General features: G+C 41.0%; 1 protein-coding gene across 1 annotated transcript; it reads right to left on the bottom strand.

The window, feature by feature from the left end:
• Positions 1-4934: 4934 nt before the first annotated feature.
• On the bottom strand, positions 4935-8835 carry LAMTOR5 (late endosomal/lysosomal adaptor, MAPK and MTOR activator 5). The gene is made up of 4 exons (XM_044443198.1): positions 8775-8835; positions 8531-8592; positions 5986-6103; positions 4935-5268 (listed from the first exon to the last, which is right to left on the bottom strand). The coding sequence occupies exons 1-4, from the start codon at positions 8807-8809 to the stop codon at positions 5208-5210; spliced, it is 276 nt and encodes a 91-aa protein (XP_044299133.1). The 5' UTR covers positions 8810-8835; the 3' UTR covers positions 4935-5207.
• Positions 8836-12981: the final 4146 nt, after the last annotated feature.

Here is a 12981-nt window from a genome sequence, read left to right as displayed (position 1 = left end):
GCAAAGCAGTGCCTCCAACCCCCAATCCCGCTAGCCTATCCAGAAGGATACCATGGTCGATGGTATCGAAAGCCGCCGAGAGGTCCAGAAGAACCAACATAGTAGTATGCTGTTGAGTTCAACCACAAAAGTTTGGAAGGTAATGTAATCAGAGAGTTTTTCATGCTTGTGTACTGCAAATGTTATAATATGGTGGATATTTAAAATTTGGTACATTTCTATCATCTTCCCTTCAAAGAACTCACATTGGCATTTATCGATTCCTCTATGCCAGTTTTATCCTCACAACAACCCTGTGGGTTAGGTTAGGCTGAAAGACAGTGACTGGCCCAAAGTTACATTGTAAGCCCATGTAATGTAGTGGTTAGAGTGTTGGACTGGCATCTGGGAGATCCAGGTTCTAGTCCTCACTTTGGCACAAAGCTCACTAGATGACTTTGGGCTGATCATTGACTCACCATCCTCACAGGTTTGTTGTGAGGGTAAGATTGAGAGGGAGAGGATTACAGAAGCTGTTCAAGTTCCTTGAGTGGAAAAGGTGGGTTATAAATATAATAAATTAGCCTCTTAGCTTATTGACGGTTTGAATCTGGGTCTCTCACTTCTTAACTGACCACTGAACTATTTGATTGCACTGACTCAGGGAGAGAACTTTATTGGTACAGATGAAGGAAAGGAGGTTTCTGAAGGGTTGGAGAGTGTTCCATTTTCATCCTGAAACCTCATCATAAAACACCAAGAAGGAAATTACCTTGGTATGCATCCCCAGCATCTTAATATTTCCCCTGTAGGCTAGTATTCTCTTTTAAAAGCTAGAGCAGGCCAGTTCTAATGCATTGATTCCCCATAGTAACAAGCACACCTAATTGATATGCAGCATTCCGCATTTCTTGTAGGCATTCAGCTGGAATTTTTGAAACCAGATTGGATGATGCTCGTGATTAGGATGGAGAGACTAAAAAGTATAACGTAAATAGACCAAAGAGGAAAGGAGGAATAATAGCATCAGTCAAGGATGTATACATATGCAAGGAAATCCATTAATCTGAACATGGAAGGTTGATTTGAGGACATTGGGATGAAAATTAAAATTTGGAAGAAGCAATATAAGTGGGGAAGTCTCCTACAAGACAGAAAGACTTAGGTGAAAACTTCCTAGATTAGATTACTACTTTCTTAAAGAGGAGACCCTTCAAGTAATGGGAGACTCCACATTCCTTCACATTACAAATCAAATTGTACAAAGAACAAAAAGTTAAATAAAATCCTAACTTGCAGAATATATGCTCCAAAATATGAAAGTAGTAATAAGTGGCTTCACCATCTTAGAGCTGATAGCCAGCAACTACTTAGCTGAAAGCAATGGAGACCTTAGGTGGAAGTGACTACTTGAAATTCAGCTTGGAATATATGACTCTGAAGAAAGGGAAGGTTGAGTGTAGTGGGACTTGCACTTTGGATTTTGGAAAGCTGATTTCAACAAGTGTAATGAAAAACTGAATATGGCCCCCACAGGTAGAAATATTCAAGAAAGGGGAATTCAAGATGGGTGGGAATTTCTAAAGTGAGAGATAAAGGCACATTCACCAAACTATTCCAGTAAACAAAATAAAATGGGAAGCATCTAAAGGAGCCATTGGCTGCATAAAGAGCTTCCTGATGAGCTCAGATTTAAAAGGAACACTTAGAGAAAATGGAAGGAAGGTCAAACTGCAGGATAAATATAAAGCAGTACATGTAACTTTTAGGGATAGTGTCAGAAGGGCTAAAACTCTGAATGGGTTAAAAACAGTTATTTAGAGCAAGCAAAGGAAGTGGTATGTCTGTTAGAAGCAAAAGATTATTGTTAGCAGGTGTCCGAGAAAGTGGAATTGCTAAGCTACTTTCTTCCTGCAAAAGAGACAGCTCAAGCTAGCAAAAAATAGATTATATGATGAAGGGGAGGAGTTGCAGTTAAAAGAAGGTAAAGCATTTTATTTATTTAATTCCACTTCTATGCCACCCGTAATCCAAGTGCCATTAATACAGATGCACCTAGAATCTACATGAATTCAAGCAGTCGGGGCCTAATGAGTTGCATCCTGCAGTGCAAAAAACACTTGGACAAGATGACCTTTGAGGTTGTTTCCCACTGCATGATTTTAAAACTTGGCAAATCTTGGGTTGTATACAGACTTAGTCATATACAGAGTTGATATATTGAAATGAAGGAGACTAACGCCTACTTTTCTAGAACTTGTCTGTTAAATGAAGCAGGGTTGCTAGTATTACAACTTTAGTTCTTTATCCTGTAGCATTTCTTGAGTATCTTTGTTTATTCTATCTTTCAAAACATTTATACTTCAAGTTAAAACTTTAAAATAAAAGATAGAAGAGTAATTTCCTAACTTAGGCAGGACAAACCCAGCTTGTCTATTGAGCCTTCACTCAACAGGCTGTCATATACTCTCACAGCTTTCAGTCAAGTATGTCCCTATGGTATGTGGTTGCAAATAGGTATTTATTGCACTCACAAGTTTACATTTTTAAGTATACACTTACAACTTCACAATGAGAGGGTGTAATGTTGAGGTGGTTATAAGGGTAGATTTAAAGAATTTCCCCATGCTCCTGACTCAAGAGTTGTAATATACAGCCAACAGTGCAGAAAACACCATCAGGGAAAAACAGGTCTCTCTCTGCCTGTAACATACTTTCACGCTCACTATGGAACAGAAGTGGGCAGTACACAGCCCACGCTCTTCCATGATCCTAGACTTATGGCTGCCTCATGTAGGATGAATTGACTTTCCATATAGGGGTCAGAAACTCTGCAATAGTTCTTACTATAACAAGATCAACTCTCTGTATATAAAGAAACACTGACATGAATCCCTGCCCAGGAGCAAGAATTTTCTATTTCAGTGTTTTTGTCTTCCTACAAACAGTGAAATCAATAGAGCTTGCTTGTGACAAGTAGCAATGAAGCTAAAACACAGCATGCCATGACAGTGTCTTTGATCCATTCCTTACTCACCAAAAAAAAGTTAAGCGCAATCATCCAGCCCCACCCTCCATCTGGAACTTCTCCATCAGCAAAGTTTCTACTTGTATCATCAGCCACTCTTCCATCTTCTTTGTTTTCAGCAGACATTTTGGGCTCCAGCTGGCATTATCAAAGTCGTCTTACATGCAAAAGGTAGTGGTTCTCATTCTAGATAGCCATGCTTGCCACAAGTAGCAATGAAACTAAAGCATAACTGTGTTAAATAAGCTGTGAAGTCCCGTGTCTTTAAAAAAATGGTTAATGGTTAAGACTCAGAAGTATTTTTGCCCTACTGACCAAGATGGGCCTCTTAATTGCTGCCTTTCTAGCACTCGCTCTCTGTGAGCATGTGCTGATGCAGTCAGCAGTGTTTCTAAAAAGGGTTCAGCTGTGTATGTTTAAAAAACCCTAATTTAACCCATTTTGTACTGTTATTTATTAAACCACCTGCAAAAGGAGGTGGTAATCAGTATCCAACAATGTCTAGGAAACATGTTTTGTCTGTTAGAAGACAAATGATTGCTTCTGAGAAGGGATGAACATTTTTATCCAGTCTACCACATGAAAGTGATCCCCCACGTGTGAGCTTGCTGTGGGGTCTGTAAGTGATTGTGCAGCAGAACCTCATTACCACAGAGTATGAGTTGATTGTTTCTTTCCCCTAAAGCACTCCAACCTACTGCTGAGAGCAGCTTTTCCCCTACCCCACTACTGACAAAGGGAAGGCTGTATATGAGGTCAGGTAGAGGCTTGGCAGGCAGGAGGTTCCTCATGCTTGCATTAAGCTGAACTATAAGGGTGTGATTTTGCTACAGCTGCATGTTGCTCAGACTGCAAACTGAGCATCCGGGGCCAAGACATTGACTCTCTTTCCTTATCTTAATGGTTTATCTTTACAATGATCACACTGTTGCTACAATCATAAAAGAACCACATATTAAGATAGATCTGAATCCCAAGGAAAGCTTGTCCTTACCCTAACTGTAGGAAGCTTGCTACCATGGACTAAAGCTAAATCGGCCCTCTAGACTTGTGCAGCCCCTAGAAGCGGACTGGGCTAGTGCCTCAAGGGCTGGTCCCTCTGCATAGATTCCTTCAGAAAAAATGAATGTGTCTGTGGAAGCTGTCAAGCTTTTGCCACTTTTCCTGGAGCCATCTTACATCTAAGTAAATTGCCTCCCAGCTTTAAGTTTTTAGAACTAGCAGAGCTAACAGTGTCAGTATTGTATCATTTATATTCTGCATTATTTTCCTTTTGCAAGGAAGCCAAAGGGGCTTTATGAGTCTCCTCTCCATTTTATCCTCACAAGTAGTCTGGGAGTAGGTTAGACTAAGAATCAGTGACTGGTCAGAGTCACCCAGTGAATTCCATAGCAGCTGGGGACTAAGCCTCAGTTCTCATTGTCTTCTCATGTTACTTCACACTCAGCTAGAACAGAGTATTGCCCAGTCCTGTCTTATTTGCTTGATATGCAGCTGCCAGGAGATTACAATCTTAGAGCAATGATGCTTAGCCAACTTCTAAATTAGATTGCTTTTAACTGCCATTTTAACTCTTGGAAATTAAGTCTAGGTTTAATACCAACCCAGTTTGTATTGCTTGATCAGTCAGTACACAATTCAAGAATAAGTGAGACAGAGCCTCTTTTGATGCTATGAGAAATTGTCATTGGCTAGTAACTAGATACAAGATATTGTTTGTTGTTACTTCCCAGATTACTAACAATTGGGGTAGCATTGTTATTGCCAAGTCTCTTAAATATGATTGTTCATTTTCTGCATGAAGGAAGCTCCTATATACACCAAGGAAAGACTACAACCTTTCCAAAAAGCACTGAACACCAAGGCATAACTGAAGACAAAGATACAAAATAGAACAGTATTTAGAGTAACTACAGAGAAAGAGCCATGCATTTTGTTCTGTTTATTGATTTCTCCTAGTGCCACCTGCTAAGTGCTGTCTCTCCAGCTACACAACAGAATTTTTTTTCCAAACTTGGTAGTATGAAATGGTTGAAGTTCAGAGCAACCAGATTCTCTGCCAGTTTAGGCCTAGAGAATGCTTACAGTCCAGTCCAACTCCTTGCTGCCTAGTAACTGGGATATTCAGTCTGTATTCATCTGCAAAAAATGTGCCACAACAATGAGCTGAGGAGGGGTTCCATGGTGTGGATGCACAAACTTAGGATGCCATTTTGTGTACTGCCACCGTGATGTCATCATGCTTCTGGATCATGATGTTACTGAAAGAAAAAGAAGGTTCATTTTTATACACAGCAATTTAACATAACAGAACCAGTCCCAAATGTTAACCAAAATCAACTGCATACCTAGACCATACTGGATGATAAATTATTGTTGCCTTTATGATCTCTTAAGGCACTTCAGCTTATTGAATCTAGTATTTATCCTCACAGTAGTTCAAAAGTAAATTAAGGCTATTAACTAGGATCCTATAACCAAAATAGCTTTGCTTTTCATTTCTCAAAAATGTGCTTTTCCTGTCTTAAGAGGAACCATCATTCATACATCTATAAATACTTAGGACTTCAGTGTTTGAAGTACCTGTGGATATCCCAGATTTTATTTATCTCCTCTTGGAGAAATTAGGTGTGCTTTAAAGCCTGGAAGGACCGACAGCTGTTTTAGATATTGTGATCAGATCCATTAAAACTTTGTTAGCAATTTCTTCTACAAACAACATGCATCCACAACATAAATCAAAAGAGAAGGGGCAGGGGGAGAGAATTATCTGTGAATCCATTAAAAATAAAACCTGTATTTCCTGGTTACACTAAAAGCAAATCCCCTCCCATTTGAGGCTCTCTCTTCCTGTCCTCCTAAGTCTTAAGGGAGTTTTACATAAGCAGCAGTGTTCAGAATGGCACTTACAGTGGGTCTGTGAAGCCATTCCATGCAACAGAAATAGGAAATCAACATATGTGGATAAATATACTTACCCAGTATCTGACTCAAGGCACACTACAGGAATATCTGTTGGATCAGCTGTTAGTTTGGCTGCTTGCTGGGCTAGAACAGATATCACTCCTGCATGTTCATCTGAGAGAGTGCCACGACCTATAAGACATAGAAACAGAGAGAGTCAGAAGGTGCTTCCCAGGCCATCTAGTCTGACCCCCAGCTCCAGCAGGCTCCACTCATATAATACCCAACATGTGGTTCACCAATCTTTCCTTGAGCACTCTCACTGATGGGGTCTCCATCACCTCCCACAGAAGCCCATTCCATATCCTAGGGGTTCTAACCACCAGGAAGTAATTTCTGATATCCAACCTGACTGTTAATTGGCTAAAAGCACTAAAAGGTGGAAGAGGTTAATTTTTTCACAAATAAATAGGCAGAGAAGTGGCTGCACATTTTGCTTCATATCCCAGGTTTGACAGGACACCTTGTTTTTGGTTTACAAAAATAAAGCTCATAATCTGAAGATGAGGCCTCATTCTAAGGGGATCGAGTTCTCCTCGCCCCTTACCATGGGTCTCCATGATCATGGATAAAATCTGGAATAGCTGTTCTCATAACATTACTATTAGCCATCTCCCCCTTTCCCTCATGTGTTCTTTCAGCATTTTCAAAGCCTTTGTGGGTAAAATAGGGTTTTGAGGTACTTTCATCCAATGCAGGTTTACAAGGGTGTTAAGTAAAATGATGTATCAAACAATTTAAGGTTGGTAAAGAAAGTACAGTAAGTCCAGGAATGCAAAGGATTTTACAAAACCCAGACATTAGGGCTGGTTCCATTTTTTTTAAAGTATTGATTTAAAGAAGGGGGAACAGTAGCAAGTCTGGCCCAAACCCGTTATTCAGATATGCAACTGGTATATATGAAAAGCAATGCTGACTGGCAGAAGGAGCTCCCTCAAATACAAGACTTGTTTCACACAACTAGAATAATGATGCAACAGTAGTTAGTTTAGATAAATTTGATCAATCCTTTTAAGAAATATGAGACACTAAAATTTGTCAAAACCTATTCAACTCTCCCCCTCTCCCCATTTTCAAGTCCAGAGGCAGTATATCTTCAGTTACAAACAACTATGGAAGGCCAGTACCTTGCCTCACAAGGGAACCTCAGAGGGATCCAGCTACTCTTGGAAACAAAATGCTGGAATAGCTGGCCCTCTGGTTTAAATCACCTGTTCTCTTCTTACGGAATATTCTAATATATAATAAGGCTGCTACTTACTAATTTGGTCATGGCTGCAACAAAATTATTGTGAACCTCCCCCTCCCCTAAATCCATGGATAACTTTTTTCTGAGCGCTGTGAGCCAGTAGTAGACAGGCCAGAACCTTCTCTTTTTTGCCACTTCAATGTGTCTCTCCTTTGCAAGTGCTGATAGTCTCCAGCTATTCCCTCTGTCCACAGGGAAAGGCAAAGATTATCTCTGCCCATTTAAAAAAAAAGGCTAGCTTAACATATACAATCGGTTTGAAGAGGAAAAACAAATGCTCTCAGTTCTATCTTTATCAAGAATGCAGTATCTTTCAGAGCAAATCTAGCACTCACTCCTGTATGGTTTTCAGGGACGGTCTCCTTTCACCATCACTGACAAATAATTGTACTTTTCATGCATTTCATGAATGATTAACTGGGAGGGAGGAGACTTAATACCTCTCCTCCTTTGCAAATACCAAGAGCCTTCCTTAGCCCCTCTGCTACTGCTGGAAGAGAAGTCAGAATAGAACTAAAGCCAGACTCAAATTAAGCTGTGATGCAGGCCTTCCAAGAGTTTCTTTTGAGTATCATTCTTTTCCTAAGCCTCCTTTCCTCTTCTTAGCCATCCTCAGACCATCACATTCTCCCTTTTATTCCCTTCTCTCCTAGTCTTCCTGCTTCCTTGACCTCTTTCAAATTTGTCAGGAGAGATTTTTTGGATTAGGAATGAAATAAATTCTCCAGATTTTAATTGCACTTACTTGTCAATACAATTATAGAGTTCAGGACTCTGAAGGTTACAGCCTATTCAGTGCTGAAGGTCACATTCCGTGTCAGGGAGGGGGCTGGGGAGGAGACAGACACACACAGACTATGTGGATAGGCAGCTTCATGGTTACTGGACAAGGGAGGAGGCTAAAGTCTTTTCTCCAACACTCTGTCTTGGGACTGCTGCTTCCCAATTACATCAGCTGGGCAGATGAGAGAACTGGATAGGATACCTGCAGGTCTGGCAGGCCACACAGAGAGCAGCACTGGATATATGGAGTTCACAGGCTATGCACCCCTGATGTAACTAAGAAATGGATTTCTTTTTAGAAGCTATACTATTGCTTTTTAATTGTGTTATGTAGGCTAGCACTTAAACCAGAGAAGAAGGAAATATTTGGGAGGCTATGGAGGTGAATAGGCAGAACACAGGAGAAAAGGAACTTTTCAAGGGGGTGGGCCTAATAAAAGCAGAAGTAGAGGAGGGACCGCCTTGTAATTTGAATCCAGGTAGAACCCTTGAAGGCGTGCGGAGGAAGCACTTTATACGTTACTTACAGCCCAAGTTTAGCCCTTGGGAATCGGTACACAGGACTCCCGCTATAGAGGGATTCTTCATTCTAGTAAAGAAGGAAAAGGCAAAGATCTGTCACTCCCGCTGCGCTGGCAGGAAAGAACGACAAAATCCAACCGCCTTCCCCCCGTTACTCCTACGACCCTCCTAAACAAGAGAGGCACCCCACACACGTCCCCATTCCTGGGAGAGAGTAAGAAAGCGACACTACCGTCCTCCTTCACTTACGTATCCTCTAAGTGATGTTCCAACGCCCCTTCCATCTTGCTGCGCAGCACTCACTCTTCCTCATCCGGCTGTGTTTGTCAGCTGATTGTCCTTTCACGTGATAAGCAGGGCTGGAGCAACGGTGGCTCTTTAGAGTCAAACTTCGTCAAAGTTAAAACTTCGCAGGTGGCTGCGTGCTACATTTTGGCGAGCGCAGAAATACGGCGAGGGGGAATGAAGTTAGATTTTTGTGGTTGCTGGGGAGGAGAGTCTTTTGAAATCAGGGACCCTTACTTTCGTAATTTTATCAGGGCGTTAAGTTCGAAGTGCAATCCTAATGATATTTAGTATGTATGCCACAAATTTCAGGTTTGCAAAGTAGACAGAATCTCAACGATTTAAAAGCAACCCTAGCGGGGTACGGGGGGGGGGGGTTGTGAATACGAGAAGATTTACAGCAGGGATTCCCTTTCCCAGTTTCCTGTGGAATCCAGTTAGAATGGGTCTCTAGATGCTTGCTCAATTACAGGGGCAGCTACAGCTTAAATAAGGAACGCTGAACAGCTCCATTAACACAAATGGTCCCCCGCACTCGCGCACACACTCAAAGTCCTTGGAACATTTCAAACCATCCAGGAATCTGTGGGCAGATCTATGGATATGTAACACAGTGCATCTCATTTGTTTTACAATTTTCAAAACTGGACATCTTTAATATTAAGGGCAATGTGCGATGCAGGGAGATTGATTTCCTGAAGAACCAAAGAACAAACTTGCAATTATTGGGTGAAATGCAGCCCTACACACACAGAAACAATTAAGTGCTTTATGTTCAGCTCAAAATAGCCAGAATGCTGGTTCTTAGAATCAAACTGGAAACCAGATGCTGTCCTTACACAAATTGTGAAAAAATGGACAATCATCTTCAGCAGATATTTATATGCTAGTGATTGTTCTCTATTTTTAAGCCTTTTGACATCAGCAATAATGAGTTCATTGTTCATTGTGGAATGTTAGTCAGCACTCTAATTAAGACTGCAAATGTACACTTACACATGAAGTCTTTGAGACTGAGTTCAAACCCATAGGATTCAGTGAAATTTGCTTCCAGGTAAACAAGCTTAGATTGCGATTGAATGGAAACATGGAGGCAATGAAAAGAGTTGATTCTTAGGGGGAAGACATGGGGCTTCAGATTTTGATCAGAACGTCTGTCTTCAAATTAGGAGGGAAGCTATATCTTGGGAAGGTTCAGGTACTATGTTGGAGACAAAAATTACATTTACAGTGCTTCCTGAGAAACAAGACAACAAGAAAGCAATTGTGATGTTATTGGAGCCAGCACATCCCCCTGCTCTCAATCTGATTACTGACAAGACATTTCCAGAGGTGAGGAGAAGTTAAAATATCCACCATCTCTTTCTTCACTTATGAATCCCTTATGGACAACAGGGATTTCAGAATTTTCTCCTAGACCTCCTTTATGGGCTTGTTTCCATGGCAGTCCAACCCAATAAGCACAGTGGGTTGATTGTTATACAAAAATCACAGTGCCGCCTCCTCCCTTTCTTCAGACCACTTAATTTACACAAGATGGGGCACCCTGTGCATGCTAGAAAATACCCTCCTTTGTTCCGAGATACCATAACATTTTTGAAAAATACCACAATAACATCAAATAATGTTATTCTTTATTACATTTTTAGGATCTACTTGTTTCATTTATATCCTGCTTTTTTGCCAAAAAATGTCACTTGAGGAAGCTTGCAAAACAATGTATAGTAAACAGTGAAATTAGTTAAAACTAGAATTTAAAACATAACAGTTGTGATAACTTGGCCTACTTCCCCAACATGCTCTGGCTTTGTGCTATTCCTTGCCATATTATTGTTGTTGTTGTTGTTGTTGTTGTTGTTGTAACATTTCTATGCCGCCCCTTGCCGAAGCCTGATGCTGCATCTGCCTACTCACCCACTTCACCAGAAACTTCTTCCCACATTACAGAACTTCCAAGTTCTGAAGATCCAGGGATACCTTAAAAGCAAATATTTGTGGTAGCATATACCATTGCAAACTCAATGCATGAAGTGTTGTCCTGAGTTAGCATAATACATGCATACATACCTATGGGTATTCTCTCTTTTCAGCTGTTCTGTTCCTTTGCGTATTCCTTCTCCATGAGAGGGCACCTATGCACACATAAGATGAAGAACCGTATTGTTCTAGCAAAGGGGAACTGCATCTAGTTTCATGCCGGTTCTCTCTCTCCTTGCAAAATGCTAAGCGCACACTTCCCCTGGCAAGTACCTCCCACACACAGTATTTGATGGGATGCCCCCGTACCACCTCTCCCTGGACACAACATCCGATGGGCAGAAGTGCACTTGCTGAGAGTAATACAGCTACTTGTTCAATTTTCTTTTGTGCTGCTTCTTAAATTCCTACTTGTTTCACTTGAATGACTGAGTAAATCCTGGCACTTGGAAGTGTGGAGCTGACTGAACACTTGACTACCTTGCAGGATGGTTTTGGCTGTTCATGCTTACAGGCCCAATCTTGTTCATGCTTAGAGTGAAAACTGTCCCAGCCTGGTGGCTGCAGGATGCTGAGAGTTGTCTAAAAATGCATTGGATTGTGCCTGAAGCTGCTCGGTCTGATTTAGCTGGCTAAAGTCTTTCCCTTCTCCTCACAAATACTGCAGATTTGGGTTTCCACAGGCTCATCAGGTGGCAGCTGCTGATTAAGGGGAAAACACCTTTCAGCCTGTCCTACCTTGCCAGGAAGGTTGGAGCACTTGTTCTTTTATCACAGGTACAAAGAAAAAAAAAAAAAAAAAAGCAAACACAGGGGTCAAAGACTGTGAATATAAGAGCTATGGTAGTTTTGTGACATTTCTATACAAAGCCCAAAAGTATAAATGTAGATAAGAACAGCCATGCTAATCTTCAATATTTCTGTTTTTATCTTGCATATTTCTATTCTTATCTTGTATACATTCAGGCAAATAGTGTCGCAAGCAAATATTTTACCTCCTTTGAATTCACAAGTGCTCTTTCTTCCCCCTTACATATTGTCAGGAGTAAAAACAAACAAAGCAGCTTGCTTTTTTCAACCTATGTGCGTGAGTGTGATTAAAATATGCCATATTTTCTGAATACTTCAGAGGCTTTCCCTAGCTTTGCCTTGTCTTTGAGTCTTTGGATAATAAAGGGAAACTGCACCAACAAATAACCTGAGAATTAATTTCCTGTACTGCAGGAGATGCAGCGGGCTGTTGGGGGTCAGAGTTGTTTATCCTTAAAAGTGAGGTTCCATTTGGCTTTTTGTCCCTTGACAACTCATCTTTGACAGATGTCAAGGGAATGTAAATAAAACAAGGACTTGTTGGAGTCTCAGTGTCCATATTTGGTGCCTGCAGGACTTGTGCAAGTCTATTTTTAATTAATGAAAAATGAGTACAAATTTCTTGCACTTAATTTTGTTACAGTGTGGTGAACCCGTGCCACTCACTACAGCACTTTGGAAGGGCTGTCAGCTTGAAGATTGCGAAAGGTGATCTCTGGGGAAAAAAATGGGAAGAGCAAGCAAAAAAACCCTACAGGAGGCAGAATTGATAAGGTGGCTTTAGCTACTAAGTGCCCTGGAATTCCAAAGGTCCAAGGGAGAAGAGATGTGGGACAACCCACACTGAGCCTGGTCAACTGTTGGGCACACCATGTGTTGTTCTGCAAATAGTCAACCCACTATTGGTTATTGGCAGAGAGCATGATGTGCAAAACCACATAATCTGTTTGATTTGTAGGCATGATGAATCAAACTGCTAAGATGCTTGTTCTGTGAATACGACTGCATCCATGACCTCATTACCTCAGAGGCAGCACAAATGAAAATTCCCTCTTTAATCCTGCCATTCATACTCCAGCCTTTCCAAATCTGGTGGGGCCATCACTAGGTTGACTCTTCAAGTTGTAACTGAGGTGTTTCTGATGCTTCCCCTTAAAAATGCCACTCTTCAAATTGCTGCAGAGAAATTGGTCCATCAGGGAGATGCATAAAAGCTCATGATGAAATATCTCTGATAGAGGAGATATTGTTCGCCTTACTTTGTGAGGGGATAAAGCCACCTTATTTAATTACATTATGTTGCAGCTCAGCTCCTCATGATCAAAAGGCACTGTAGTAAGCACAGAAATCTGACAATATAATAGTGCCTTTTATTTGCAGTATA

Source organism: Varanus komodoensis, unplaced genomic scaffold (genome assembly GCF_004798865.1).
Source record: "Varanus komodoensis strain SLA01 unplaced genomic scaffold, ASM479886v1 scaffold1, whole genome shotgun sequence".
NCBI lineage: Eukaryota > Metazoa > Chordata > Lepidosauria > Squamata > Varanidae > Varanus > Varanus komodoensis.
Note: the sequence above shows the minus strand (reverse complement) of the source record. Positions and strands in the feature narration are given on the sequence as shown.

Excerpts from the sequence above, each read along its gene's own strand:
- LAMTOR5 (XM_044443198.1), bottom strand. The coding sequence starts at position 8,809 with ATGGAAGGGGCGTTGGAACATCACTTAGAGGATAC. Across the intron at positions 8,593-8,774 it reads GAACATCACTTAGAGGATAC|AATGAAGAATCCCTCTATAG; the intron begins GTAAGTGAAGGA and ends CTTCTTTACTAG. Across the intron at positions 5,269-5,985 it reads TGCCTTGAGTCAGATACTGG|TAACATCATGATCCAGAAGC; the intron begins GTAAGTATATTT and ends TTTTTCTTTCAG.